This window comes from Hemitrygon akajei, chromosome 25 (genome assembly GCF_048418815.1).
Source record: "Hemitrygon akajei chromosome 25, sHemAka1.3, whole genome shotgun sequence".
Classification (NCBI taxonomy): Eukaryota; Metazoa; Chordata; class Chondrichthyes; order Myliobatiformes; family Dasyatidae; genus Hemitrygon; species Hemitrygon akajei.
The window spans coordinates 41,686,451-41,701,112 of NC_133148.1; the positions used below are offsets into that span (position 1 = coordinate 41,686,451).

General features: G+C 43.7%; 1 protein-coding gene across 1 annotated transcript in view; it reads left to right on the forward strand.

The window, feature by feature from the left end:
- The window catches only part of dlc (deltaC), a 32,498-nt gene extending 25,325 nt beyond the window's left edge, over positions 1 to 7,173 (forward strand). The window contains 4 exon segments of the mRNA XM_073028885.1: positions 3,155 to 3,371; positions 3,479 to 4,160; positions 4,537 to 4,654; positions 5,896 to 7,173. Of these exon segments, the coding sequence (XP_072884986.1) occupies positions 3,155 to 3,371; positions 3,479 to 4,160; positions 4,537 to 4,654; positions 5,896 to 5,901 (1,023 nt within the window). The 3' untranslated portion in view covers positions 5,902 to 7,173.
- Positions 7,174 to 14,662: the final 7,489 nt, after the last annotated feature.

Genomic DNA, 14,662 nt, shown 5'->3' on the forward strand with positions numbered 1-14,662 from the left:
ATTGAAGCTCACAAAGTTTGCATGAAATCGATAGATTACCTGCATCTCAGCAGGATTTTCTAAAAGCAAGGTCACAGAATCAGCTGCTGGCTATTGAGAACTATGGTGAGGAAAAAAGCTTCATCTTTGTGAAGCTTTTGAATTCTCCACCTACAAGTTTTGTGCAGCCAAGTTTACGAGTATATTCTAGCCAATGATTGGCAGACGAAGGGATAAAAGATTTGGGGTGGAGGGCGCAGAGTGAGGCTAAAATGGAAGATTAACCGTGAGTCCTGTTTCGAGCCAGAATCAGGTTTAATATCACTGTCATATGCCGTGAAATTTGTTGTTTTGCAGCAGCAGTGCATTGCAATAATAAAAACTGCAAATTACAATAAGAAGTACACTTTAAAAAAGAAAATTAAATCATATAGGTAGCGCTGAAAGAGAAGGGAGAAAAATAGTGAGGTGGTGTTCATAGGTTCAATGTCCATTCAGAAATCTGATGGCAGAGGGGAAGAAGCTGTTCCTGAATTGCTGAGTGTGTGTCTTCAGGCTTCTGTACCTCCTTCCTGATGGTAGCAATGAGAAGAGAGTGATGGGGTCCCTAATGATGGATGCCGCCTGTTTGAGGAATGTGCTTTTGACAGTCTGCGACCTTGAGGGAGTGATTCATCCCAGGCCATGTATGAACCTCTCCCAGAACCTTTTCATTGTTTACAAGGCCCAGGCTAGGAGGGTCACACCGTACTTTGCACTGGTAAAGATGAAAAATTATCTTTATTTGTCACATGTGCATCGAAACATCCTGTGAAATGCGTCATTTGTGTCCAATGACCAACACAGCCCAAAGATGCTAACGTAGCATGCCATCAGCTTGCTAAGCCAGTACGTATTTGGAATGTGGGAGGAAACCAGAGCACCTGGAGGAAACCCACGTGGTCACGGAGAGAATAGGGGCAGTGGCAGGAACTGAACCCCAGTGTTCTGTTCTGTTGGCGCTGTAAAGCGTTACGCAGACCATGTTGGTCTGCTCTGTTGATACTGGAGAAGTTGATGGTGCCTGTGACCGGTTCCCCTTCCACCACCAGTTCTCCACAGCTAGAGTTTACCATCAGTAAGTCACGACGTAAAGACCCAAAAGGTTTCTTCAGTGGCTTCTGAGACCGCTTCGCTCTGTAGCAATGAGGAACTTGTGAACACTCATCTGATATCTGAATATAATGCTACTCCTTCGATGTTATTGGGTCCGAATCCCACCAGACCCCAGGGTGGACAAAAGTTCACCGTCACTGTCTCAAGACCAATTGGAAATGACGCCCACATCCCGTTACTAAATAAACATATCATAACAAGGTTGGGTTCCTGGTACAAATCCGGATAAAAATCTTGGGTTTGGTACTGAAGAGTTAAGAGCCCAAAGACAGCTAGACCATGAATTATGGAGCCCTGATCGGCAATGTGATCTGTTCAGGTCTGGAAAGTTAATTACAACTGGATCTAATAATGATCTGAGGTAAATTATGGCATGTTTCTACTGCAGGTTAAATGGCCCTGTAATCTGTGCAGTGATTAAGGGCACGATTTGATTTGGAGTGAAGTTCTGGATCTGTTTTCTCTCAGTGTGTATATGATTATATTTCAATCATCTGGGCATTTCTCATCCTCTCTACTCCAGTCTCTCCACCTTGCATTGATCTCTCTGAGTTAGCAATCTCCCTTCTTTGTTTGTGATTGTTTTTCTCCCTGTAAACCTTGCCCTGTGGAAACTTTGCTCTCGTGTCGGCTGCTGAGAAACTGGCTGTCTTGGATTGGTGGTTCTACTCGGGGGGTGGGGGGTGGGGTGAGGGATTCAGCACCTCTCCATACAGTGCCCGTGCCAAGAGAGCACTTGTGTGAGCCAGCCTCCTTCTAACTCCGGGCAGCATTGTTCTGAGCACTTTAGCATCGCAGTCACCTCTACTCCATGTTTTTTTAACACTGGAGTTTAGCCAGCTCCATCATGGGCACTAGCCTTCACAGTATCCAGGACATCTTCAAGGAGCAAAGCCTCAAAAAGGTAGTTCCATCATAAGGACTTCCCATCACCCAGAACATCTCTCTTCTCATTGCTACCATCAGGGAGGAGGTACAGGAGCCTGAAAGCTCACACTCAGTGATTCAGGAACAGCTTCTTCCCCTCCGCCATCTGATTTCTAACTGGACATTGAACCCATGAACACTACCTCACCACTTTTTTTCATTTCTGTTTTTGCGCTACTTTAACTATTTAATATATATATGTATTTACTGTATTTCTTTTTTTCTACATTTATCATGTATTGCATTGTACTGCTGCTGCAAGGTTAACAAATTTCACGACGTGCCAGTGGTATTAAAGTTGGTTCTGATTCTGAATTAATTCACTTACCTTCACAACCACTGAACTCCCTGTTGCATTTGGAAATGAATAGTTTAAGTATTACTCATAAAGAGCAAAAAGCATAAAATATGTACAAGTATAGAGAACATTTTATTACCTGAAAAACATCAGGCTCCTGAACCAGTGTGGGTAACTTTACTCACCCCAACTCTGAACTGATTCAACACATCAGGCTCCTGAACCAGTGTGGATAACTTTACTCATCCCAACACTGAACTGATTCCACAACCTGTGGACTCACTTTCAAGGACTCTACAATTCATGTTCTCAGTATTTATTTACTTTATTTATTATTCACACATTGTCTCCTCTTTTGCAAATTGGATGCTTTTCAGTCTTTGTTATGTTTTGATTTTCATAAATTCTATTACACCGTAGCACAACACTTTACAGTACCAGTGACCCAGGTTCAATTCCAGCCGCTGCCATCTGTAAGCAGTTTGTACGTTCTCCCCATGACTGCATGGGTTTCCTCCCAGTGCTCCGGTTTCCTCCCACAGTCCAGCAACGTACCAGTTGGTACGTTAATTGGTCATTGTAAATTGTTCCGTGATCAGGTTAGGGCTAAATTGGGCGGTGTGGCTCGGAGGGCCTATTCCATACTGTATCTCAATAAATAAATAAATTTCCTATAGATGCCTTCAAGGAAATAAATCTCAGATAGTATATGGTGACATACACTGTACGTACTTTGATAATAAATTTACTTTGAACTTTGAAGTAATTCTCTCTTGTTTCTTGGTAATCTTACAGGATCTGGAGGACAATTATACTTGCACGTGCCCCCAAGGATTCTACGGCAAGAACTGTGAGATCAGCGCTATGACCTGCGCCGACGCGCCCTGCTTTAATGGGGGGTCCTGCACTGAGGAACAACACAGAGGTTATAGCTGCCAATGCCCTGCCGGGTTCACTGGCTCCAACTGCGAGAAGAAGATTGGCCGCTGCACCGACAACCCCTGCGTAAACGGTAAGCCCTGGCGTACGTCCATGCCTCCCCCCCCCCCGAAGTCTTCCCCTTCCCAAACCCGCCCAATGGCGTGCACGGTTGCACTAACCTTTCCTTTCTTTCCGAAGGAGTCTGCTACGTTTTCGGTCAGAGCTACATCTGCCGTTGCCGGGCTGGATTCGTCGGCACCAACTGCGAGATCAACAAGGACGACTGCGCCAAGAATCCGTGTGCGAATGGCGGCACTTGCATCGACGGGATCAATTCCTACAACTGCAGCTGCACCCTGGGCTATGCTGGGACCGACTGCACCATTCGCAAGGACCCCTGCGTCAGCAGCCCCTGCAGGAACAACGGTATTTGCTACACTCACTACACCGGCCACATCTGCAAATGCCCGGTCGGATTTATGGGGCTGAACTGCGAGTTCCACGTGACGCCCACCACCCCCACTGGTACGGGCAGCCCCTTCCCCATTGCCCTCGTCACCTCTTTTGCCTTGGGCTTTGTGACTCTGATTCTGGCTGTGTTTGCCGCCGTGGTGATTCTGAAGCACTGGCGGAGAAACCGGAGTGACCGGAGAGCCGTGCGGAATGACCTGGAGACGATTAACAATCTGTCCGATTATCAGAAGGAGAAGGAAGCCTTCATTATCTCCACAGGACAGTTCAAAGTTTCCAACAAGGATGCTGCGCTGAGCACGGATTGTCTGACTGATAAATTTAACTGTAAACAGAAACTTCACGCACTGGATTATAATCTATCTGGTGACCTGAAGGAGGACCAGCCTTTGAAAAAGAATATTGAGAAGTGAGTACTGAACTTAACTGCCTGCCTTGGTAGCATAGCGGTTAGCACGATGCCATTACAGCTTGGGGCGTCGGAGTTTGGAGTTCCATTCCGATGTCATCTGTAAGGAGTCCCCCATTAATATGTGGGTTTCCTCCAGGTAGTCTGGTTTCCTCCCAAATTCCAAAGATGTACCAGTTAGTAGGTTAATTGACAATAGCTCAGTGTAAATTGTCCTATGAGTGGGCCAGTGTTAAATTGCTGGGCTCAAAGGGCTGGAAGGGCCTATTATCTCGAAATAAATAGTTGAATAGATTTTCTTGTAGGAGGTTGGGAGGTTTTCTGCCTCAGTAATTACTGGAAGTCTAACATTGCTCTATCCCATCTTGCCTTGCAGTATGAAATCTGAATGTCTGTCAATTTCCAAGCCCCTGGGCTTGTTTCAGAAGGAGGGATTGTACCATGCAAAGTACATCATTCCGGAGAGGGTCGAGCCGTGCATATTTGCGACTGAGGTGAGTCTTGGCTTCTGAGGCTGCAGCAGGCCGCACAAAATGCTGGCGGAACTCAGTGGGGTCATGTGACAGAAGACGGTTTGGGCTGAGACCATCGGGAGTGGAAAAGAAGGGGCAGAATGCCAGGTTAGAAAGGTTGGGGGAGTTTGGCAGGTGATGGGTGTAACCAGGTGACAGGGTAGGCAGGTGTGTTCTGTCCTTTACATCCCAGCTTCTTACATCGTTCCACACGCCCTCGCCCACCAACGCATCCTCTCACCTGGTCTCACCACCTTCTAGTGCCCCTCCTCCGTTCCTTTCATCCAAGGCCCAACATTCTCTCCTATTGGATTCCTTCTTCTACCTCCAACCTATCACTTCCCAGCTTCATCCCTCCTCCTCCACCCACACACCTTTCCCCTCTGACCTATCACGTGTTATCTTGTACTGATTCCCCGCCCACCCACCTTTTTATTCTGGCTTCTGCCCTCTTCCTTTCCAGCCCAGATGAAGGGTCTCGGTCAGAAACGTTGACTGCCCATTTGCCTTCAAAATGCTGCCTGACCGGCTGAACTCCTCCAGCGTTTTATGTGTGCTGTTGGAAACCATTCGAAAGGACAATCTGAGCCTTTGTTTGGAGAAGGCAGAGGTTGAGCAGAGCCAGTCACATGGATTTGTTAAAGGAAGTTTGTGTGACTGAATTGTACCGAGGAGTGTGCAAGCTTAAAAGAGCTTGATGTTTTCCTGCGAGGTTCTTTGCTTGTGTTTTGACAGGTTTCACGTGGTAGCCTAGACAAAAATGTAAGCTGGCAGTGCAGAATCTCTTGTGTGTCGGGGGATGGAGTTTCAGCTGGGTGTAGAGGAGCTTGACTCAAAGGCAGAGCTGTGGAGCTGATTTAGCGGTCAATGATATTTTACTAATAAACTGCAAAAATAACAAGCCATGAACGGGCACAAAACAAGAGAGAATGGGATACTCAACACAAGGCAACAGGGTAACTGAAGGCTAGGAGCGACTGGTTGAGTTTGTCTGGTTTGACGGGTTGCGGATGAGAGCTGGGTTTAAATAGGCTGCAGGTGATGAGTTGGGAGTGAGTGGCAGGTGACTCCTGTTAGCTGGGTGGAGACTGGGAGGCATGTGCCTGTGTAGGCTTGACATAGGGCCATCTAAATGAAAGCATTAAAGTTCCATCTCCGCTCAAAACCAGGGCAGATCACTGTCATCACATCTAAACCCTCTTTCTCTTCTTCTATTGTTGCAGGTATGAATCTGGTCTCCTCAAATTTTGATGCTCAAACTACTCCAGTGTCTGAATGTTTACAGATTTATCGGACTCGATGGGGGTTTTGTATTCCTGTATTTAATATTTATTCCTGCTGCTTGTGTTTGGAATTGAGACCCTCTTTATAGTTTAAGATCGTTTTCGAATCTGGCTTCTGGATAATGAAGATTGCCTGCTGACACCTCTTTTGGAAACTGAGAAACATTTGCACTATTTTTGAGGGCAAAGTCACGCCTAACAAAAAAAACCTGCATCCCACGGACTGAGAAAAGAGAAGAAAAAGGAGGAAAATAAAAGGCAGGACCTTTTGTACTGATTGTGGCCACGCATTCTCAACTTGATCTCTCCGTGTTTTCGACTTCCTCATGCAGGAAGCTGCTCTTTCGTATGGCACACACAATCTCGGGGGGGGGGGCTGTTGCTTTACAGAAGATGGCCCTTCTCATATGGCGGGCGGGATCAGAGGATCGCAAGAACGTCAGAATGAGGAACAAGTCTGCGTTGCAGACGATAAAAGTTCAGTGAACTGAGTTCAGGGCAGGCATCTATTCAGAGTTCAGCAAAGACCATTCGCGAACTCAGAATCGGGTTTAATATCACCGGCAAAGGTTGCGAAATTTGTTTTGTGGCAGCAATACATAATAATAAAAACTATAAACTACAGTAAGTATATATAAAAAGCTAAATTAAATTAAATGAGAGTGCAGAATGAGAGGGAAACTCTTTCCATTGCTGATCCCCTGATGAAGACTGCTGTGTGTTCCCTCCACTTCCCCTTCCCGAAGTCCTCAATCAATTCCTTGGTCTTTCTGATGTTGAGGGCAAGGTTGTGGCTGCAACACCACTCAACCAGCTGATCTGCCTTGCTCCTGTACGCCTCCTCGTCATCCATGATTTAAGACACCAGTCCATCAACCTGCCGTCTCCTGGTGGATTCTCTTATTCTATATATAGTCAAATATGGAAATATGCTGTGTATATGTCTTTATCATGAAGGACTTCCTTTTTTAATGACAAAACATAGAAAATTATTGCATTTCTGTTTCAAAGTCAAGCCAATGTTATTTTAATATTTTATAATTTAAGAATTTTTGATATGCATACAAAATGAAATATACTTTTTCTAATTTTATTTTGTATATACTGTATATTTATAAGAGAATGTACATATGTTTATCTATTATGTTTTATATATGTCTTTCTGTTGAAGAGAAGTTCAAATTTATTTTTGTCCAAAATAAATGAAAATAATTCCAAGATGGTTTTTGGATTTTTTTGGGGGGAGAATGTAGTCATAGAGAAGTATAGTGCAGAAACAGACCCTCTGGCCTGTTTAGTCTGTGCCAAAAACATTTAAACTGCCTATTCCCATCAACTTGCATTGGGACCACAGCCCTTCATACCCCTACCATCCACATACCTATCCAAACTTCTCCAAACATGGAAATCGAGCTCACATGCACGATGGCAGTTCATTCCACATGCTCATTGACCCTCTGAGTGAAGAAGGTTCCCCTTATGTTCCCCTGGAACTTTTCACCTTTCACCCTTAACCTATGACCTCTGGTTGTAGTCCCAACCAACCTCAGTGGAAAAAACCTGCTTGCATTTCCCCTATCTATATCTCTCATAATTTTGTATACCTGTATCAAATCACCCCTCAATTTTCTATGTTCCGAGGAATAAAGTCCTAACCTATTCAATCCTTCCCAGCAACATCCTTGTAAATTTTCTCTGCACTCTTTCAACCTTGTTCACATCTTTCCTGTAGGTAGGTGACCAAAACTGCACACAGTACTGTACTCCAAATTAGCCCTCACCAGTGTCTGAACAATTTCAGCTTAACATCTCATCTCCTGTACTCAATACATTGATTTATGAGGCCAATGTGCCAAAAGCTTTCTTTACAACCTTATCTACCTGTGACGCCACTTTCAATGAATTACAGACAGTGGGAGGAACACATGGGAAATCCTGCTTCCCTGTCTTGACAGAACTGACCAATCTGTGGGAGGGCTCCATGGGTGATGATAGTTTCTGGTGCCCAGTGTTAACATCCTTTAGGCTTATTCAGTCTGCGCAGACCACACATTGACTTTGCCGTGACTCTGAACACAGTCGCCGGAGAGACACTGAAGCCGATGGATATAGATGCATACATCACACTCAAGAGACACTCTTGGAAGGGGCCTGCCGGCCTGATCCAATATTTCATGACATTTTTGTACGGCAAAGATCAGCAGGGCAATTCTATAGTCACAAAGTGTTTCAGTGCTTCCTTTGAATTGCGTATAATAATCAAACACCCAACATGAACGTTGATCCCCATCGTCTCTCTGGCTGCATTCATGCATATGCAGACATCTCAGGTGATGAACCCCAGTCTGCAGCTCCAGGAAGACCATTGTTCAGAGCTGCATTTTAAACTCAAAATGCAGTCCATACTCAGGTTTGAAGACTGGTTGCTGCTGAAATTAATACTTGCCGTATACCCTAACTCCAGAATAACACCCTAACAGACACCAGTCCTACACTAATCCCATTTTGGTGGCGGTTGTCCGTTGTGTTCGACAATGACAGAAAACCTGTGCAGGAGAGTTTTTAAAGTGGAATTCCATTTCACTGAGGCAGTTCCACCCTCTGGACCTCAGAGATCCAGGTCTTGTGGTACGAACAAGCATCACACCCGGGGTCATCCTTGGTTGCAGTAGATGAGCATGACATGTTTTGTGCCTTGTCGTGCCCTTCGCTCCCCATGGAGCATCGCAAAACCGCCTTTCTGGCCGTTAGCTCTCATCATGGATCTCAACGAGCCAGTCTGTCGGAACTGACAGGCATGTCCCTATCTCACTGGGGTATGAGGCCGCCAGGTGTTATTATAACCCCATCGTGATAGGAATAGTCTTCTAGCAGTAGCACAGTAGCATAGTGGTTAGAGTTACATTATTACAGCACCAATGCCCTGGGTTCAGTTCCTGCCGCTCTCTGCAAGGAGTTTGTACGTTCTCTCCGTGACCATATGAGTTTCCCTCAGATGCTCTGGTTTCCTGCCACAGTCCAAAGACGTACAGGTTAGTAGGTCAATTTCTTCACATGTGTGTCACTGGGTGGCATGGGCTTATGCCAAACGGGCCTGTTACCAAGACGTAGCTCTAAATCAAAAATTAAAATAAATGTCTTACTATTGTAAAGACAAAGAAAATGATTGTCAGATTTAGTAGTCATCAGTCAGCTCATTGTGGGAATGTAAAACTTGGTTGGTTTCCATACAGTAACTTGGTACCGTGGTTACCTCCATAGATACTGACTGACTCTCTAAGTTTCTCCAGCATCTGGTATGTTCGTCCAGGTGCCAGCATTTGCAGCATCCTGGGTCTGCCATGGGTCTTTGGTTAATGTTGCTCAGCTGGGTATAGGGCAAGTTTATTCAGCATTTTCCTGCATTTCCAACCATTGTGGAATGAACAATTTGCTATTGTCATCCCTCTGAAACTTCAATGAAACAAATTCTGCAGAGTTCAAAGTAAATTTATTATCGAAGTACATATACGTCACCATATATAACTCTGAGATTCGTTTTCTTGTGGGAATTCGCAGTAAATCCAAAAAACATAGTAGAATTAATGAAACCGACACACCCAAAATGCTGGAGGAACTCAGCAGGCCAGGCAGCATCAATGGAAAAGAATAGTTGACGTTTTGGGCTGAGACCCTTGGCAGGACTGGTCTTGGCCCAAAACGTCGACTGTAATTTTTTCCATAGATGCTGCCTGGCCTGCTGAGTTCCTCCAGCATTTTGTGTGTGTTGCTCAGATTTCCGGCATCTGCAGATTCTCTCTTGCTTAGAATCAATGGAAGTTCACACCCAGCAGGACAAACGTACAGCCAGTGTGCAAAAGATGACAAACTGTAAATACAAAAATAAAAAATAATAATAAATAAGCAAAGAGAATATGAGATGAAGAGTGTTTGAAAGTGAGTCCACAGTTGTTGGAGTCTTTGCATATTAAGGAGAACTACTTTTTTTCATACTGAAATTTAAAAGAAAATTTAAATCCTGCAACTTGTTTCCAGCTCCTGTGTATGCCCATCCTTGAACTCATGTCCCATTTATTTTTACTTCTTTCTCATGCACAATTACCTTGTCACGGTGAGGGGGTTTGTGTATCTCAGTGACGCTATGAACTATACCATGTAGAGCTACTCAAGGTGGACACGTCACGGCAGAGAGGTCAGACTAAACACGATCCTCTGGAGAAAATGGCAACCCACTCCAGTAATCTTCCAAGAAAACCTTAAGGATAAAAGTAACCAGAGATATCTGAGAATGGCACCAGAAGATGGACCCCCAAGGCCTGAAAGTACCCAACATGCTAATGCAGAAGAATGGAGGACAAGTATAAGCAGTACCAGAGCTAATGACCTGGTTGGATTAAAGCCAAAAGGACGTCCAACTACTAAAGTGCCTGGAAATGGAAAGGTAGTCTTATGTTGTAAAGACTGATACACCATTGGAACCTGGAATATAACCTGGTAAACTAGATGTGGTCAAAAATGAGATGGCAAGAGTAAACATTGACATACAGTATTGGGAATTAACAAAATAAAGTGGACTGAAATGGGTCATTTTACATCAGACAATGACCGGGACTTCTACTGTTGGCAGGAATCCTGCAGAAAGAATGGTGTGGCTTTAATTTCCAAAAAAAAAGAGTATCAAAATCAGTGATTGGATAGATCCCCCAAAAATTACAGAGTGATTGCAATATGACTTCAGGGCAAGCTGTTCAACATCACAGTGCTCCAAGTTTATGCTCCAACCACAGATGCCAAAGAAGATGAAATTATCCAGTTTTATGAAGAGCTGCAGCACCTCTTGTATATGATACCAAAAAAGGATATTACATTTATCATTGGGGACTGGAATGCCAAAGTTGGAAATCACAGAACACCTGGAGTAACAGGCAACTTTGGCCTTGGAGTATGGGATGAAGCAGGACATCGGTTGCCAGAACTTTGCCAAATTAACTCTCTGGTTATAGGAAATACCCTCTTCTAACAGCTTAAGAGTCAACTCTATACATGGATATCACCAGATGGTCAACACCAAAACTAGACTGACTATATCCTTTGCAATCAGAGATGGAAGAGCTCTATACAGTCAGCTATAACAAGACCAGGAGCAGATTGTGGCTCAGACCAATATTCAGAATAAAACTGAAGAGCATCAGACAGACAGACAGACATACTTTATTGATCCTGAGGAAAAACCAATGTATCAGCAAAGTTTGATGTTGATAGCAATCCTCAAGAATATGCTGTGGAGGTGAAGAACAGATTCAATGGATCAAACCTGGTGGAGAGAAAGCCAGAACTATGGATAGAAGTAAGGAGCATTATACAAGAGGTGGCAACAAAACATATTGCAAACACGAAGAAGACCAGGAAAACAAAATGGCTTTCTGTGGAGGCTCTACAACCGGCTGAGCAGTGAAGAGAAGTGAAGGCCAGTGGAGACTGGAACAAATACCTCCAAATGAATGCAAAGTTCAAGAAGGTAGCAAGGAAAGATAAGGAATCTTACTTAAAGGAGCGATAAAAAGATGCTGAAGAAGCCAACAGAATTGGAAAAACAAGAGATCTATTCAAGAAGATTAGAGAAATCAAAGGAACATTTCATGCAAAAATGAGAATAGTAAAAGGTAAAGAAGGAAAGGACCCTACAGAAGCAGAAGCCATCAAAAAGAGACGACAGGAATGCAGAGAAGAATTGTACAGGAGAAAGATCCCAACAGCAAAGTCTCCCTCATCGATCTAGACCCAGACATTTTAGAAAGTGAAGCCAAATGGGTGATAGAAAACCTTGCCAATAAGGCTGCAGGATGTGACAGGACACCAGCTGACTTGTTCAAAACTTTAAAAGGTGATGCTGTAAAAGTGTTGCATGCAATTTGCCAGCAGATCTGAAAAAGGTAATGCTAAAGATCATGCAAGCAAGGCTCCAGCAATATATGGAACGAGAACTGCCAGATGTACAAGCTGGTTTTAGAAGAGGCAGAGGCACCAGAGACCAAATTGGTAACCTACGCTGGATAATGGAGAAATGGAGGGAATTCCAGAAAAGTATTTATCTATGATTTATTGACTACTCTAAAGCCTTCGACAGTGTTGCCAATAATAAACTATGTCAAATCCTTAAAGAAATGGGGATACCTGGACACCTGATCTGCCTTATGAGAAACTTATATGAAGATCAAGAAACAACAGTTCAAGCTGAACATGGAACAACAAACTGGTTCAAGGTTGGGAAAGGAGTATGAGAAGGCTGCGTACTGTCACCCTACTTATTTGATCTATATGCTGAACACTTCATGTGGAATGCTTGTCTAGAGGACTCAAATGCTGGAATCAAAATTGCCAGGCGAAATATTAACAACCTCAGATATGCAGACGATACTACTCTACTGGCTGAAAGTGAGGAGGATCTGAGGAAGCTTCTAATCAAAGAGAAAGAAGAAAGTGCAAATGCTGGCTTGGTGCTCAATATTAAGGAAAGAAAGATTATGTCGACCAGCCTTATTAAATCCGTGGTAAGAAATGAAAAGGAAGTGGAAACAGTGACGGATTTTGTCTTCTTCAGTTCAAAGATGGTAACTGCAGCCATGAAATTAAACGGCGCTTACTTCTGGGGAGGGCAGCAATAGCAAATTTAGGTAAAATACTGAAGAGTGGAGACGTAACATTGTCTACGAAGATTCGTACAGTCAAGTCTATGATATTTCCAGTTGTGATGTATGGCAGTGAGAGCTGGACTATTAGTAAGACTGAATACAAAAGAATCGACGCCTTTGAACTTGGATGCTGGAGGGAAGTGTTAAGAGTTCGCTGGACAGCAAGAAGATCCAACAAGTCAATTCTTGAAGGAATACAGCCAGGCTGCTCACGAGGAGGCTTGATCATGAGACAAAAGCTCAAATATTTTGGCCACATCATGAAGACAGGATTCCTTGGAGAAGACCCTCACGTTGGGTAAAACAGAAGGTAAAAGAAGGAGAGGATGACAGAGGCTACGATGGATAGATAATATCACTCAGACAATGGGTGTGACCTTGGGGGATCACAGAGAGGCAGTTTCCAACGAGAAGGCTTGGTGTGCAGGAGTCCATGAGGTCACAAAGAGTTGGACTCAACGACTGAAGAACAACAAATTTTTACTTTGAGATATAGCACGGTAGCAATTACACCCATGTGATTAATTAAACCATTAACCTGGTACGTCTTTGGACTGTGGGAGGAAATGAGAGAACCCGGAGGAAACCCAGGCAGTCACAGGGAGAACGTGAAAACTCCTCACATTACTCCACTACATTTATGACTATCTACCTTAATATATAGCTCAACTTTGAGTTTAAGATTCAAGATTGTTTAAGGTAATAGTAAAAAGAACACAATAAAAATAAATACATAAGATAGCTTCTATACATATTTGATTGTATGTCCATAAAGTGATACTAGGCTGTGCAAAAGGTGACTGACAGGAAATAATAAAGCAGTGATGTAGTTAGCGGGTGGAGATGTTGATCAGCGTTACTGCTTGGGGCAAGTGACTGGTGGTCCTGGTGTGGATGCTACATACCTCCTTCCTACCAATTTACTAATTTACGAGAAGCAATGTAGCTGTGGATATTACTCTCCGGTTGGCTGCTGGTGTCTAATGGCGTTCCTCAGGGGTCTGTGCAGGGACCGATTCTTTTTATGTTATATGTAAATTATTTGGATGATGGAATGGGTGGTTTTGTTGCAAAATCTGCAGATGGTACGAAGATAGGTGGAGGGGCAGTTAGTTTTGAGGAAGTAGAGAGGCTACAAAAGGACTTGGACAGATTAGGAGAGTGGGCAAAGAAATGGCAGATGGAATACAGTGTCAGGAAGTGTCTGGTCATGCACTTTGGTAGAAGAAACGAAAGAGTTGACTATTTTCTAAATGGAGAGAAAATACAAAATACAAACTTGAGGTGCAGAGGGATTTGGGAGTCCTTGTGCAGGATTCCCTAAAGGTTAATTTGAAGAAGGCAAATGTGATGTTGGCATTCATTTCAAAAGGACGAGAATATAAAAGCAAGGTTGTAATGTTGAGTCTGGTGAGACTTCACTTGTACCGTGAACAGTTTTGGGCCCCTTATATTAGAATGTTCTGAAACTGGCAACATCTGGTAAATTGGTAAACTAGTTTATTATCATCACGTGTTTTGCATGTCATCCATACGGCTCTTTCTGTGCTCTGTGCTCTGAGGTAGCAGAAGGGAAAGCAGAGTAAAGTGTTACAATGTGCACTGTAGGTAAATAATGAAGTACAAAGGCTACGACAAAGATATATTGAGAGGTCATGAGGTCCCATCATACAAGAGGTCTGGTTAAGGATCTTATAACCATAATAGCATAAGACCTTAAGATCTAGGAGCAGAATCAGGCCATTCAGCCCATTGAGTCTGCTCTGCCTTTTTGTCATGGCTGATCTATTATCCTTCTCAACCATTCTCCTGTCTTCTCCCCATAACCTTTAATGCCCTGACTAATCAAGAAGCTATCAACCTCCTCTTTAAATGTACCCAATGACTTGGCCTCTAGAGCTGCCTGTGGCAATGAATTCCACAGATTTGCCACCCTCTTGCTAAAGAAATTCTTTCTCATCTCCATCTCAGAGAGAATTCCTTCTGCTCTGAGTTGTGCCTTCTGGTCCTAGACT